We start from the raw sequence: 17,418 nt of genomic DNA on the forward strand, positions 1-17,418 counted from the left end.
TCCAATGCGCCAAGTTTGTCGCATGCGCCACGTTTTGGCCACCCCTGATCGATACCATCATTGTTCATTCTCATGGGAAACAATCGGGTGGTTTCCCATTGCCTTCCTGATCCGTTGATTAAAAACGGTTTCGAACGTTAATAAATAATCCATCAAACTCGGTCTCGACAAATGTGTTTTCTTTGCAGAGTGCGTGTATAAAAACGAAATAAAAGAAAATTACTTTCGAATTCCACGACGATTAATTTGTGATCGATCCAATCCTATTGAAAAGTTTGACGATCAACTGTTTATCGAAAAGTATAGGCTCTCTATAAGAACGGTTGTATGTGACAAAATCAAGCACCTCTTGCCATCATATAATACACCTATATCACCTCTGTTGCAGTTATTACAGTAGAGCGTCGATTATCCGAATCGATTGGGGACGGGTTATTCGGAAGATCGATGTTTCGGATAACCGATTATGTACGAAAAAATATATTAATTTATCCCAAGGTCTTAGATTATCAGGTTGCCTCATAGAGAAGAAACGCTTCTCATTGGTTGCTTATTTGACGTCACTCGTAGTCGAAAACGAAACATCTTACTATGTCCNTATGAGGCAACCTTATAAATATATGACCTTGAATTTATCTTATCTTGACATGTTCTCCGTTGCGTGTCGCTTCGCGTTCAATTTTCGTCGATGTTAAACCTAACGAAGACTATTGTATCGTTAAAAATTATTTTTTTATTTTGTACGAACAAAATAAATATATTGAAAAATATAAAAACAATAAAAAAATTATACTTTAGAAGTTAATTTAGTATCAAAAACGTAAAATATTTGAGTAGCCCAAGACAAAGCCAAAGACTGCAGCTCCACACAGCACTGGCGAAAATTTAAATTTGCTGACTGGAATTCTTTCGGATGATTGACTTTCGAATAATCGACGCTCTACTGTAATTACTTTATGTTTTTATATCACTGGAAACTTTTATCGCAAAATGTGAGATCTGACTTCAACATGGAAATCAAGCCTATGTAGGATAATTAAAACTGCATCTAAAGCTTTGGGAGCTTTTCAAAAAAGTACATGGCATTTCCATCGACGATGCTGGAATATAGAAAAGTCATTAAAAATTTTACGATATTTCTAAGTTTTCAGGTGTTATAGGTGCTGTAGATTGTACTCCGATTCCAATTACATCTAACGGAACAAATGCAGAATTATTTAGAAATAGGAATGGTTATTTTTCAATCGAGCGAGTTCAATGAACAGCTGTTAGGAATACGATAATACAAGCTTTCAATGAATGAGAAATATGTAGTTATTAATTTCTTATTGAACTTTGTGTGTAATTACAGACTTTGATATGCATAATTCGTAAATAAAGCATCATAAAATTCAAATAAAACTTCTGTAAAGGAATTAAGTTTTTGTATAAATGAATTTGTTTATATGTTATATATATGTTACTGTGAATGACCGATATCTGGCGAATGTCAACATTTTTTGGTGAATGTCAGCATTCACACAGTCGTTGCGGGTATGTACAAAATATTTGCTAAATATCATTATTTCTCACTTACACCGGCAAATGTCGACATTCAGCATGCACTGATAGTGAATGTTGAATAAAAGTATTTTTATTACGTTAAGACAAAAATGCAACTTTTTAATACGTCAAAATAGGAGAAAGCTTAAGTAACAGCAACTGTTGAACCTAAAACGAATAGTACATTCTAAATCATTAATTTAAAGAAAGTAATACAATAATAAACTTACACATAAATTATGTGATTAACGTTATAAATCTAATTTATTGCAACAACTTAAACTGTTATGGCACTTTGAATTGCACAAGAGTCCCTTGCTTATACAACTGCATTTATTCGTGGAACACTTCTTTTTGCAATGACAGCGTGTATAGCATTGCCCTCCACTTTTTGAATTAGCTACAGCTGCTTCTCTCAGTGATATTTCTTGAGAATATCATCTATGGAAAGTAACTTTTCTTTACAAATTACGAACTCATTACGAGTATAGAGCTGCTTCAGGGTACCATTTTTGTTTGCTAATTTATAAAAGTCAGAGTCTTCTATTCCAAGAACAACCGCCAACGCATTTCGGGCACATGTACAGTACGGCCACGGTCGACATCAGGGACTTGTATTCGTACGGTATCACCAATTTGAACAGAAGGAAATGGTGAAGAATTTGGTGACAGACTGTCGCTTCTCTGTCGACATCGGCTTCTCGGCTGTCGTTTCGACCTTCACCAAAGCTTATCTGTGTTTGTCGACATACACCGGCGATTATTCGAATGTATAATAATAAAACCAAATATTCAGTCTTACACCAACGTATTTTGTATGTGTCGACATTCACCGGAGAATATCGACATTCTGTAATTTCGGTCTTTCACAGTAACATATACATATACAGTATTAATATGATTATGAGCTGTGTTAATAAGTTAATTAAACTTAATGCAAACATTATAGGCAGTATTGTATTTAATAATAAACAACAAAAGTTTTTTACGTTAGTTAGTTAGGAAAATGTTAGTTTTTCAGATTATGCTTCGAGTTTTTAGTAAATCAGTATTATAGAAACATATTTGTAGTTAAAAGGTACCAGTTGCGTGCCGTGACATTTGATGATAGGGAAGCTGTGTTTCTGTAAGAAGCCGACTTCCAGGGGCAATCAGTTAATTGCGCGTCAGTGATGGTCTAGGGCAGGGGTGGCCAGCAGTTTTTGTCCCCGGGCCGAACCCGAGGATGCCCTAGGAAGATTTCGAGGCGGTGCGAGATGTCGTGGCGGTGTCACCCCGTACACACTGAATTGTAGATAGAGATTACAGATACATTTTTCGCATCATCGTGCTTTATCGACACTCTAAGCTGTACTTACGAGATTTGTAATGGAGGGTTAACTGTAAACGCGCGGTGAGTTGTTGACCTTTTTTTATAGGCATCAGAATTTTTGGACTTGAGTAGCTAATATTGAAAGATTGATCGCGAGCCACATAAATTCATTAGACGGGCCGGATCTGGCCCGCGGGCCGTATGTTGGCCATGCTTGGTCTAGGGTCCATTCGTATTCGTTTGTTCGTTAATGTCAAATCGCATCACTAGTATACCTCAAAAGACGCCACAGGGTTGTAAATTTTAAACGTTTCTCGCCATAGCTTTAAAAATATAAATACGTTAAACTGAATAGATTATCCGTCGTTTGTTTTCTTAGCGATCTTATCGTTTTTCTCACGTGTAGTATAGAAATTTGTAATAAGATATAATAAAATATTAATTAATTTTAATTAATTCAAAGTACGTTATAATATGAAAATAATCGCGCAGTATGTCTTTATATTTTAGAAAATACAAGGGAAGCGGCGTTGTCACGGCACGCCACTGAAAGGTACAGAACTCGATAGCAAGAATGAATAAAAATTGTTATATATACTTTATATCTAGTCCTTTTGTTTCTTTTCCTTCAAAATGTTCATTTTAATTTTTAATCATTAAATTAGCCTATTAATTTTGAGTATGTTATCACGCTAAGTCAAAAAATTCCATACGATAGTTAGTTTGGACTTTCGTTAAATTTGAATGTGTAATTAGAATAAATTATTGAATAAAAATTATAATTTTTAACAAAACCACTATAAAAATTAAATTTATTAATAAGATGTTCAGGCATTCTCTTACTTTAAGAATACAAAATTCATAATATAAATTACTATTTTTTTTACTGCTTTTTAATTTTTCTTGCAGTAATTCTATTTTGAATTGTTGTTCTCTTATTTGTAGAGCTTTTTCTTGCAGGATTTCAGTCATGCTCTGTCTTTCTTAAATCTTCTTATTTCATAAAATTCATTTTAGCTCTTTGCTCTTTTCTTAAAAAGTGCATTTAAGTTTTGTGATATTCTAGACCAGGCATGGCCAACATACGGCCCGCGGGCCAGATCCGGCCCGTCTAATGAATTTATGCGGCCCGCGATTAATTTTTCAATATTAGCTACTCGAGTCCGAATAGCTCGATGAAAAATTCTGACGCCTAAAAAAAGAAAGGTCAACAACTCACCGCGCGTTTAGCGTTAACCCTCCATTACAAATCTCGTAAGTACAGCGTACAGTGTCGATAAAGCACGATGATGCGAAAAATGTATCTGTAATCTCTATCTACAATTCAGTGTGTACGGGGTGACACCGCAACGAGATCTCGCACCACCTCGAAATCTTCCTAGGGCAGCCTCGGGTTCGGCCCGTGGACAAAAACTATTGGTCATCCCTGTTCTAGTGCATATTTATCAATAATTTGAAAATTACTGCCACGATTATTATTAGGTGGTTCATTCGTTGTTGGATCATCAGAAAATTCTGACAGATTCACTAGACAAATCCTGTACGAGTACCTGAAAATATGTGATATATAAATGAACATTATTTTAAAAGTAATATAGACCTAGAAATTAATTTCTGTTTGGCTAATTAGTGTTTAGTCTCAAAACATTATTATGATTAAAATACCATAATTTATATTAACGTCAAATTATAATTGTTGATACAAGTTTTATTACTTTTATGCTAATTTTAAGTACTGAGTGTTCTATATACAAACGATCCCTAAAACATAATTTTAAAAATAAAGGGGAACTAACTATTGATTTTTTCAATTGCTATTGCAGTAATGCGGGAAATTCAGCCACATTGTCTGAAAATAAATACAAATATTAATAAATGAAAATTTACAAAAAAGTTATAATTATTAACTGCTTTATTGCTGTTTGATTTTGATTGAGTATAATTAGATATAAGGAAATTTACTTTGGACACAGGCATTAAAATCAGCATCACTATTAACAGGATTCGAGAGGAGCATAAATTGTTCGGGGATTAAAGAGAGAATTTTTTCTGTAATAGGACACTCGATATCGGCACATACTCGTCCTGGCTCGCTTATTTGATTCCACATCTCGCTTTCTGCTTCAAATTTTTCAAGTTTACTAACCTCCGGAAACATTAAATTCTTCTGTTAGAATTTGCCACGTCTCAGTTTTTTCTTTAAAGATATGGCATTAGTTTCTTTTGATTCTACCTTTATGCTTTTCTACTAATTCCATTACATATTCTGTTTCCCGATGAGAAAAATCGGGTTGTCGACTTTTGTTGTCTGCCGCGTTTGTATCCAAGTGCGTAATACGTCTTTCACAAATATCTAATCGAGTAACGTGTAAGAAAATTTTCTGGCAGCGCTAGTGTCGAGGTTATTGGATTCACTGATCCTGTTCTTAGTAATTTTTCGCTAAAATTTGCTGCTGAAATCCTCGGTATTAATCTAATCGCTGGATTTACAAATACCACGATTAGGCAATGTCGGTGAAACACCCCGTTAGTGTATCTCTCTCTTACAGTTTTTTCGCAGTCGCTTTCAACTTTGTTTCAGTTTTTTCAAATAGTGCGTTTTCGGATTGTTTGGTATTACGAGAAATAATTTCGTAGATGGCGGTGATCCGAAAACGTTGGAGAAGCACCGTTGTAGCCATCGTAGTCTGGCTTTGGATCGTCTATCCGGAGACGAAGACTTTTTCGTTCCGGCAATTTTTGGTGGTTCTAAAGAACGCCACTACCGAGCTCCGATATCTATAAAATTGGAACGGGAACGGTGGCATTTTTCGTTTACCACAAGCGAACGCGGCCGGCATTTATAAAATAAACGGCAGACGTCTAAAATCTAATATATTTTTATTTAATTCAAGAACGCCAAGTAATAGAAATACGCATTATTGACGAATGATAAACTTTTCTCGCGGACAGGACCGATCGGACCCTTCGGGTGTGGACAAAAGCTTTCTGGACGTTCCGTTCGGAGCCAGTTTTGCCGATCAGAACGATTCTTTCTACTCCATGAAAGACATTCCCGGATTGGACGGATTTCTGTTTAAAGTGGACGCCCTCTATCGGGTAAGTGTTATTTCATCGTTTGGCGGCTCCGGACGCTCGACGATAGTGCCGCATTGCGCCGCCGGCTGCAGGGCCGGGCCAGCGCGTAGTACGGTACTTTTCCGCTAGACGAGCCGAAACTTTTTCCGCATTAACCACCGGCCGTTTAAAGCCCGGTACTCACACGCGGCAACGGACCACGTCCCTTTTGCCGTCGAAGCCCACCGCAGTGGCGGAACGGCAAAAATTAGACCAATAGGAAGGCCGTTTAGCGATCGTAACGATTGCTAAACGGCCTTCCTATTTGTCTAATTTTTGCCGAGGTCGTGGTAACGATCACGTGGGACGATAGTGTTGGAACTACGGCAGTGGACGAGCTAAAAAGCTTCATTTGTACACTAATACGCTAATGTATTTGGTTTATACGCTATGTTAGTATCCGATTTAAATATTAATGCCAAGTAGACTTACTGCGTAAAGTATTGGGAATGGAGTAATCGTAAATCGATATTCCTAACTTTCGACGATTTAGAATATTTTTCCTATCCAAATTATTCGGTTTTGAGGTTTTTCATTTGCGATAAGATCGAAAGTAAATTTAAAAGGTTTAATTGATATGACAAAAAAAATCCGGGTAGACGCCATTTTCGACACGTGCGACTAAATAGCCAGATGGACAACGCGCCGATTGGTCGGCCGAATGACGTCAACCTACTGGAAATGTTGATCAATTAGTCTAAACTTTGTAAGAGTTTTGAGAGAGGGCAGGCGTTATAATTATAGACATTTCATATAAAACACGATAAAAGACATTTATAATTTCACTAGCTCTTGCGTGTATTGACATTAATGTTAAAATTAAACTAAATTACGTGACATCAAAGATTTTAATGTCCAGAGAGTTTTAAACATCAAGAAGTAACTTTTGCCTGTTTTTCATTTCAATAAAGCATTTTTGTACATTTACTATAATAATAAAATAATCAAAAACAACAAATGTAAATTGAAGTTTTTTTTTACATTCATTTTTAACCTTACAGAAACTTGTATTTAATGTTTTATATATACAGTCGACCCCCCCTATAAGATCGTTGATTTTTCCGTTTTATCTGAATTACATGTTGTACGAGTCACTTAGATTTTACAAATACGTGTGCCGGGCTGTGAACGGCTCACATATTTGTAAAATCTAAGTGACTCATACAACATGTAATTCAGATAAAACGGAAAAATCAGCGATCTTATAGGGGGGTCGACTGTATATTACAACAGAATACGCTAAGTGGAAATGCAGATTAGTTAACAATTTAATATAATTTTCACCTAAACATAATTCATAGTTTTTAATGCATAATTGTTAAAACATTTTAAATAACAACTTATTTTTTCTACAAATTCTCTAATCCATTGGTTTGCTTTCCAAATCAGATTCTGTGGAAACTTAATCACTTCGCTTTATATTTTCCTACGCAACACGAACAAAAATAGCTTACTATGAAAACATTACAGTACAAATGCAACATTACTTTTTCCTTGCATTTATATCGATAAACAATTTCCACGGTGAAATGCGTGGAAATTCTTATTTAAAACATATATAACTATTATATTCAAAGGAATTTAAATATTTACAGTATTATTGATTGTTAAATAATTTATACAAGAATTCTATACTTTTAATTTAAAAAATGGTCATACAAATTTGATTAAACATACAGTATTTACAGATACAGTATATCTATTATGGAACTGGATACACGAAATTTCTTTTTTATATTAAATTTGAAAAGTGTTGTTTCTTAACACAGATTTTAAACTGACATTCAAAAGCACAAAATATCTATNTCTGAAACCCGTTTCTAAATGCAGCGCTGCAATGTAGCGAACCGTTTCTAAACGTTTGCTGCAAGAGGTCGCTGCAGCGAAGATAAAGCAGCTTTTACGTCCGCTACACGTGTAAAGCAAAATGGACGCTTGTGTGTATAATACGATATTATGCTGTAAAAATAAAAAAGTCGAAGTGACTGTTGATAAAAATATTATGGAAAGATTAAGAAGGATTAAATTTTATGAAATGACTCTGAAAGTTATCTAAAGAATAAGAAAATACTATATTTTAAATATAATTATATATCTTTTATCTATTACTTTGTTCACATTTATGGAAAGATAAATGCTCGATTCTTTATATCTCTTTATTTAAATATTGTAGTTCTTTAACTAAAGCACTATTTTCGGCTGTAACTGGAATTAAACGATAGATTATGAACGTCCATGTTTCGCTCGAGCGGAAAGCGTTTCTAAACTATGATGCAGCGACGTGTAGCGATAGCTGCTCGTGACGTCATTTACGCTGCACTCTCGCTGCATAAAGAAACGCAGCCCAACTAAAAAAATAATCTATTTCTGCGTGACTTGGTTCTGACCACCACAAAATATAATCGACCGGCATTTCCTATTTCGGTGGGTAGACGTCATTCGGCCCACCAATTGGCGCGTTGTGCCATCTGGATATTTAGTCGCACGTTTTTCGACTACTGTAGTAGCTTGTTTATACTTGCGGCTGGCAGATGGCGCGTTTCAATTGTAGGATAATTTCCGCGTGTCGGTGCCAGGCTTAAGGAAACGGGACCGGCCCGGGATAACAACGCGAAACCGTCCGAGTCGTCGACTATCCGTATTCGAATCTTACTCGACTTTCGACAATGCCAGGCCGGAGGACGCGATCGGCGTTACGAAGGTGCCATACCACTTTATAAAGTGAAAACTCGGCGCCATACCGCAGTATATGGCAATTCCGTCGTTCGTACCGGGTGAGATATCGCGGCCCGAAAATACGGCCTAAGCGATAGGTACTGTACCTGTACGGCTATTTTCCGAGTGTCGGTTCCAGTACGATACGGTAATAAACGAAAAAAAGCCGACGAAACGTGGATAAAAAACTTATTTTACTGCATTTTAACCAGAGGAAAGGGAAGAAACCATCCAATGGAAGTGCTGGTATAGGGGGAATAAAGTCTTAATAATTAAATACGGTCGATTTTTCATGTGGGCCCGTAGGCGTTGGGTGGTTGTACTTTCACAAAACAATGGGATTTGGTATAAAGTTACGGAAGAGACATATTTATTTGGATGCGACTAAACTCCGAAGACGAATTTGTTTGGCGAATGGTAAACGAAGATTTACCTGGTGGGAAGGCTGCGGACGGGAGGGATCCGCACGTAACGAGGCAAATGTAATTTGTTTAAAACACTCGGACCACGCCTCCGGTTCGGAATGGCGGGTTTTCTTGTTCCGCGGTGGTCTCAGGATCGAATTGTTTTAAAATTGCCTACTTTATATCGATTCCGCTAGACGTTACTCCGCCGCTACTACGTGCGTCGGGATACGGACTTAGATTTACGGGAATGTTTCTTCCGCTAGGTGGATTCGGGACGTCGCTGGTATCTGCAGGTGGTATACAACATCGGCTCGGCCCGACGCCGCCACAGAAAGGCCAGACGAACGGAGACCCGAACCGGCACCGACATGCGAATGCTGCGGCTGGCCCCCGACCCCTCCTCTCCCGCCTCCGGTCGGACGGCCTACCCCTGGTTGGGGGTGCCGCTGTCGGCGCTGCTCCTGCTCTTGGCGGTCTGGGCCTACCGTCGGAGGAAAGCGCTGGCCGACCGCCCCCCGACGGACGAATCCCCGGAGGAGGGCGAGAGCGACGGTTTTTTAACCGGCGGCTCGAGTGCCGGAACTTCCGGCCTGGGACGCCGTCCTTCCGGGACGGAAGTGTGAAAGGCCGAACCGGAGCGGGAGGAGGTGCGAGAAGAAGAGACGGAGAGAGCGTTCCGGCGGCAAGGGAAGAGACAGAGAAGATTTTCGCACCTGTGTACATTATTTTTCTTAGAAATAAATTCTAATTTTTTCCCTTCTGCTCGTTCTTCGCCGGAGGAGGCAGCGGGAAGGAGTTGCTCCGAAGTTTATCGGACGGCTTTCGCCCGGGATTTCTTTGTCTTACGTGTACCACCTGCGCGGGTCGCCGAGTGCGGGCCGAGCACGGACGCCATCTCGCGGTTGTTTGTTCGTTAAATAAAATGACAATAACCATACGAATCGTTGCTTCTGGGAAGTTCGTCGTGGGTTCGCGCCACGGTCGGACAGGCTGGCTGCTTGGAGTTTTCCGGGTTTTCTCCTTGCCTATAACGACTGAATAGGAGAAACTGACATTCAAAAGCACAAAATATCTATTGATAGAAAGAACTGTCAATCCTAACTAAAGCATTAAAAAAATTTTTTGATGAGAGTAATCTATGGAGAATAGGCCTATTCTTTATTCAAAATTGTTCCACAACTTTTACATTTAAACTTTATAATTTGTTAAACAAGATTTTTGAAAACTTCTCTTTCAGAGGTATACAAAACTTAGCTAATTTTATTGTTTCATCTAACTAAAATGCGTGTGACAAATTCAAAAAATCATCTGACTCGTCTTAACAATAAATTTCATCCTTTCTCGAATTTTTTATAAATAATATCTGTAACATATTATAAATTTTCTTTTATTCATTATCTGCGCACGTATATTTAAATTTAAAACACTAATCGCGCTATTAAAATGATCAATTGTATATGATTTGGTTCGGAGGTACATAAAGATCGAGTATGAAGTTGAAATTCGTTCAAAAAAATCAATAATCTTAGTAATTTATTAAGTAAAAGTAAACCATTTTAAAATTATTCCTATAAATTTAAGAAAACATGCCAGCTAAACTTTATACTGTATTTTCACTTTATACTCACTCAGTATTACAACTAAAAAAATAATCTATTTCTGCGTGACTTGGTTCTGACCACCACAAAATATAATCGACCGGCATTTCCTATTTCGGTGGGTAGACGTCATTCGGCCCACCAATTGGCGCGTTGTGCCATCTGGATATTTAGTCGCACGTTTTTCGACTACTGTAGTAGCTTGTTTATACTTGCGGCTGGCAGATGGCGCGTTTCAATTGTAGGATAATTTCCGCGTGTCGGTGCCAGGCTTAAGGAAACGGGACCGGCCCGGGATAACAACGCGAAACCGTCCGAGTCGTCGACTATCCGTATTCGAATCTTACTCGACTTTCGACAATGCCAGGCCGGAGGACGCGATCGGCGTTACGAAGGTGCCATACCACTTTATAAAGTGAAAACTCGGCGCCATACCGCAGTATATGGCAATTCCGTCGTTCGTACCGGGTGAGATATCGCGGCCCGAAAATACGGCCTAAGCGATAGGTACTGTACCTGTACGGCTATTTTCCGAGTGTCGGTTCCAGTACGATACGGTAATAAACGAAAAAAAGCCGACGAAACGTGGATAAAAAACTTATTTTACTGCATTTTAACCAGAGGAAAGGGAAGAAACCATCCAATGGAAGTGCTGGTATAGGGGGAATAAAGTCTTAATAATTAAATACGGTCGATTTTTCATGTGGGCCCGTAGGCGTTGGGTGGTTGTACTTTCACAAAACAATGGGATTTGGTATAAAGTTACGGAAGAGACATATTTATTTGGATGCGACTAAACTCCGAAGACGAATTTGTTTGGCGAATGGTAAACGAAGATTTACCTGGTGGGAAGGCTGCGGACGGGAGGGATCCGCACGTAACGAGGCAAATGTAATTTGTTTAAAACACTCGGACCACGCCTCCGGTTCGGAATGGCGGGTTTTCTTGTTCCGCGGTGGTCTCAGGATCGAATTGTTTTAAAATTGCCTACTTTATATCGATTCCGCTAGACGTTACTCCGCCGCTACTACGTGCGTCGGGATACGGACTTAGATTTACGGGAATGTTTCTTCCGCTAGGTGGATTCGGGACGTCGCTGGTATCTGCAGGTGGTATACAACATCGGCTCGGCCCGACGCCGCCACAGAAAGGCCAGACGAACGGAGACCCGAACCGGCACCGACATGCGAATGCTGCGGCTGGCCCCCGACCCCTCCTCTCCCGCCTCCGGTCGGACGGCCTACCCCTGGTTGGGGGTGCCGCTGTCGGCGCTGCTCCTGCTCTTGGCGGTCTGGGCCTACCGTCGGAGGAAAGCGCTGGCCGACCGCCCCCCGACGGACGAATCCCCGGAGGAGGGCGAGAGCGACGGTTTTTTAACCGGCGGCTCGAGTGCCGGAACTTCCGGCCTGGGACGCCGTCCTTCCGGGACGGAAGTGTGAAAGGCCGAACCGGAGCGGGAGGAGGTGCGAGAAGAAGAGACGGAGAGAGCGTTCCGGCGGCAAGGGAAGAGACAGAGAAGATTTTCGCACCTGTGTACATTATTTTTCTTAGAAATAAATTCTAATTTTTTCCCTTCTGCTCGTTCTTCGCCGGAGGAGGCAGCGGGAAGGAGTTGCTCCGAAGTTTATCGGACGGCTTTCGCCCGGGATTTCTTTGTCTTACGTGTACCACCTGCGCGGGTCGCCGAGTGCGGGCCGAGCACGGACGCCATCTCGCGGTTGTTTGTTCGTTAAATAAAATGACAATAACCATACGAATCGTTGCTTCTGGGAAGTTCGTCGTGGGTTCGCGCCACGGTCGGACAGGCTGGCTGCTTGGAGTTTTCCGGGTTTTCTCCTTGCCTATAACGACTGAATAGGAGGCCAGTTCCCCATAAAAGTCCTCCCGGAAGGCATTTATTTCCCGCGCGTACGTATGGCTGTTCGATACAGCCGGCTAATCGGTCGCCTAGCGATCATACACATACACAAGTCTACTCGGAGAAAGAGCCTACATTGAGCTAAAATCTCCATATAAACACCATCGAAGAAGAAGAAAGAGAGAGAATCGTTGCTTCGCCTACAAACGTACGACGTATTTAACCGCTTTATCGGGAATCGACGGTAAACCGGGTGCGGCCGCCTTTTCTTTCTATACCATACGAGTAAGTCACTGTGTAAAAAGGTTAGAGTTTTAAAAAAGACGTGGCGGCCAATCCAAAATATCGAACTTGGGGGGAAAAGTCCGGAGACGGAAGGAAGACCGAGAAAAATTAATATTAAAGGGCGATATTTTCGGTCCGCGCTTTAACTCACGTATTTGCCATTTTTGTCCGAATACATTTTTCCGCTCGGCTACGTTAGAAAGAAAAACAAGTATAGTTTTGACAAGAAATTTAAAAAAGGAGAAGATTCCGATGCCCGCTAATAGCAATGGCAAATAAAACCTCCCGTGCCTCGGTAGTCCGAATACCGCACCGCTGGTGCCACCATCGCGCACGTCGTCGAAAGATTCATCGAGGCCGGGACAGAAAACGCCGTTGTCATCGGGCCTATCGACTGGCCGAGAGGAAACTTGCCGATCATTTTTCATTTGTCTATTTGTCGTCATAATTTTTTGTCTATTTTTACGTTTTTTATTCTTCGGTTTTCTCTTTTTCCTTCCGTTTCTAAGACGTTCCCGAAAGAATCTCTGACTCCACTATCGTCCGGCACCGCTCCCGGTACTCTTATCTTCCGAAACATAATTCCGTAAACTTGCCGACGAGGGCAACATGGGGCAGACGCCCGGGCGAAAGCTACCCTTACTTTAGCTTCGACCCCTAGCTCTATCCCTTCGAACACTTTATTTTCGCAATCCGGCCAACAAAACTGAGAAAGCCGGTGGCCCGAGTTTGCCAAGTTACTTTAGGATTAAAATATTTACTATGCCGTCGATGCCCCGGCGACTGGCGGATCGAGAAAATTGGTTCCGACACACTGCCTTCGACGGTAAAATGTGTGCCCGGGAAACTCTTCGGTTAATGTTACCAAATTTGAGAAACACGCGGTGCCTACTTTTAACCTCCCCTCTCTCGACGGCCGGATGGCCGAGCGGTCGAGGGGACCCGGAATCGAATCCGGACGGGTCGAAAGGTTCTTGGGAATTTTTCGGGGGGTGGTCCGTTCGGATATGTCGGGCGCCGTCCCTCACCATCCGGTCGCCCTATTGCGGGCCCGGCCGAACCCATAATGGGCCCGCTATAAAAGGCCCTCTTAGTGGTCACAGGGCGGAAAGAGTATAAAAAAATTCCCCTCTCTTACCCGTGACGAGGGAAAGTATCGAAACGGCGTCGGATGTGATGGTAATCTCCACGTCGCAGACCGCCGAACTCAGTTCGATATGAACAGCACAATTAATTGTAAATACAGTAGAACCTCGATTATCCGGACCAATTGGGGATGAATGTTGTCCGGATAAGGAAAAATTCGGATAATCGAAACAAATACTTTAATTTGTCTTTTAATGATAATACAACACGTTTTCTTTTCGATGACATATCGGTAATATTAAAAATAAATACTGTATTTAAATCGTGATCAAATTTTCAAGAAACAAACGTTCGTATCGAATTTGGACTACCACTGACCAGCGCTAACAGACTACCTATTGTTTAAAAGGCCTCTGGTGGCGCAAGAAGATGGATTTTATAAAATAAAAAGCAGTCGAAACTGCATTTTTACGATTAGAAGTTTGACAAACTATTTATCGTTTTATGACGAGGTAAATTTTTTCGTCGCGTTCGCGGCTTTTAAGTAATGGCGCGAGACAGGCGGTGGCCCACGTCGTCCGTGCCTTACGCCGCCCTTGGTCATAGAAAAGATGTAATTTGAATATAAATTATTTATAAATACGTATGTCAAGTTATATTTTTATTACGACGTAAAATATATTTAAGAGTTTATGGTCACTGTGCTGGGTGAGACGTTGAAACAAAAAAAGTTATTCATTCCATCACGTACATAAACAATGTAATTCGCCAAGTGCAAATCAGCAAATTCGTAAAATGTTTATTTTGAACAATCCGGATAATCGAGGTTCTACTATATATGTTTTTCAAACAGAAGTTTATTAGTTAGCACCTTTTTTTACAAATATGTTAAAGAAAAAGCCGACGGAAGAGGGGCGTATGCCCGAAACGAGTATCGGTGTGTAAGATATTCCTGAATAAAGAGTGATGTTGAAGTTGCCCAGTGTCTACCTACGCACCCAGCTGTGAAGTAAAAACGAATTAAAAGAAGACACGGTTTCGGGATAAGTCGGGAATAGAATCTGTAGCGAAAAAGCTGGACGGTTCCGAACTTCGAAGCTATTGGCGAAACGATAAAATTGACCGGAAATGTCGTGTGTGACTCGTTATTCGCTTTTCTTAGCGAATCGCGTTGGGCTTGAATTAAAAGGGTGCGACTATACAGACGCGAACGAGCGGGAATGTGTGGCGAGAAGAGACGATACGCGATAAATATGAAAACCTGTCAGATAGGTGCGACAACCAGAAATTCGCTCTCGCTTCTGGTTTGTGCATGGTTTTCCTTTGCGAAACTAAATCGCTCGCTCTGAATTCGCGTCTGCATAGTCTCACCCTAAGGCTCGACTGGCACGTGCCACGTTTTGTGGTTTTGCCGCAGTCAGAGGTGGCCGGCCACCGCGGTGCGTATCGAGGCAGAGAAGCGGGCCGCAAATTTTAGTATCCAAAGGAATTGGGAAGAAACGCCTTTACGACTCTTACCAGGCCGGAAAAAGACGAGGTAAAAGGAATTTTTCGGATCGTCCGATCACGATGTAAAACCCGAGGCAGGTGGCGAAAGGACGGCGTACCACTAGAAAAATAATACGGGCTCCGTATAAGGTAAGCCTAAGCAAATAAAACAAAAATACTTTAGAAGCACTTAAAAGGGGTTTTTTGGATGAATAAAACGAAGTGTCGGATTGTTACCGTCACCGTCCCAAATATCGGTGTAAACTCTGCGGCTGATTGTACCTTTACCGAAGAACAGCGAGAATTCCCGTCCTAAACGCATTTAAATACAATCGTCTTCCGAGTAATTCTCCAACCGGGATGAATTTATTACTCCAAACCTCTTTCGAGCGGTTCTAAAAGTCAAACAATACATTTGCCAATGTCGCTAATTTTACTTTAGTCCCGAAACAAAAACCACTTTCGTGGTTATTATTTATTAATCGGTAATTTTAATTAAAAATACGACGGCGTTATGGATCCAACGATCATTTTTTAATTTTTTCGATTTTTATCGGTAGAAATTTTCCTACTGGTTTGCTGCCAACGGTTAACACGACCGTCCGTAGCTCTCTTCTGGGTCGTACGGTTCAAAAAGGATAAATCATTAAACGTTGCCCCCATTATCCGCTCCGAAACCACTTCTTAGTGCGGTGTTCTTTTTTCATTCTCTGTTACACGAATCTGTCCAACTCCTCTTTCTTCCTAGTTTTACGTCCGAAAAAGACATTAGTAACGAATATTGTTACGGGATGTTTTTAAAGAGCTTTATACGTTTAGATGTGGTTCTGCCACCGAGTGGAATCGTCGAGGACGTATGCCGCAAAATTCGGTGTAAATTGCTGTACGTGCACAGAGCAAAAACTAACTTGCTTAATTGTCTAGAAGCCGTAGACGAGTCGTTGGTCTGTTGAACGGCGGTTCTTTATATTGCAATTTTAAACAATATCTTTTCATAGTTTTACTGGCGGTGTGCGACGCACGTAGATGTCTTTTCTAACCGTTAGACTCCCGATTCGCCCATTTGCGAGGATGGCAGCTTATACAATTTAATGGAATTGCGAATTAGATGTGTTTGGACCGGAACAAATTAGCGCCTTTACCGTATGCTTTATCGGGGACCGAGCCAATTTTTGTTACTACCGTACACTGGAAAGCATTAGCCTAACCGAGAAAAAGCGTTTTTTCAACTATAGATTGTCTCGAGTTCTTAGATACAAAGAAAGTTTGTTTGGGATTATAGCTAATAATTTCTTACACTTTTCTACAGAAGTCGTAAAGGCACATTACACTACATAATATAGTAGGCAAACCAGACGTTTACATTTTCGAAGTTACAGTAGAGCGTCGTTTATCCGAATCAATTGGGGACTGGGGTGGTTCGGATAACGAATCATGTACGATAAAATATATTAGAGAGGTTGCGGCCGACGTTTTCAACGCGAAAACGTGTACGTCGGACGTTCAGCGCCGCTTTCCTAAAGGCCTAGAAGTTTGGCAATGGTGTTTGGAACGTCGAGCATGATTCCACTCACTATCCAAACACCATTGTCAAACTTCTAGGCCTTTAGGAATGCAGCGCCGAACGTCCGACGTACACGTTTTCGCGTTTAAAACGTCGGCCGCAACCTCTCTATTAATTTATTCCATGTTGAAATTTCTCTCCGTTGCGTGTCGCTTCGCGTTGAATTTTCGTCGATGTTAAGCCTAACGAAGACTATTGTATCGTTAAAAATTATTTTTTTATTTTGTACAAACAAAATAAATTTATTGAAAAATATAAAAACAATAAAAAATTATACTTCAGATGTTAATTTAGTATCAAAAACGTAAAATATTTGAGTAGCCCGAGAAATAGCCGAAGATTGCAGCGCCACAGCACTAGCGAAAATTTAAATTTGCCGACTGGAATGCTTTCGGATAACGGACGTTTCGGATAACCAGCTTTCGGATAAACGACGCTCTACTGTA

At 40.6% G+C, this 17,418-nt stretch overlaps 1 protein-coding gene across 1 annotated transcript in view; it reads left to right on the forward strand.

Annotated features, from left to right (window-relative positions):
• LOC111620326 (extracellular matrix protein FRAS1-like) overlaps window positions 1-10,048 on the forward strand; it is a 190,670-nt gene extending 180,622 nt beyond the window's left edge. Inside the window, exons 18-19 of the mRNA XM_023362244.1 lie at window positions 5,807-5,953; window positions 9,357-10,048. Of these exons, the coding sequence (XP_023218012.1) occupies window positions 5,807-5,953; window positions 9,357-9,716 (507 nt within the window). The 3' untranslated portion in view covers window positions 9,717-10,048. The remainder of the gene's footprint in view (window positions 1-5,806; window positions 5,954-9,356) is intronic.
• The last annotated feature ends 7,370 nt before the right edge of the window (window positions 10,049-17,418 follow it).

Source organism: Centruroides sculpturatus, unplaced genomic scaffold (assembly GCF_000671375.1).
Source record: "Centruroides sculpturatus isolate CEXI.00-Female unplaced genomic scaffold, Cexi_2.0 scaffold32, whole genome shotgun sequence".
Classification (NCBI taxonomy): Eukaryota; Metazoa; Arthropoda; class Arachnida; order Scorpiones; family Buthidae; genus Centruroides; species Centruroides sculpturatus.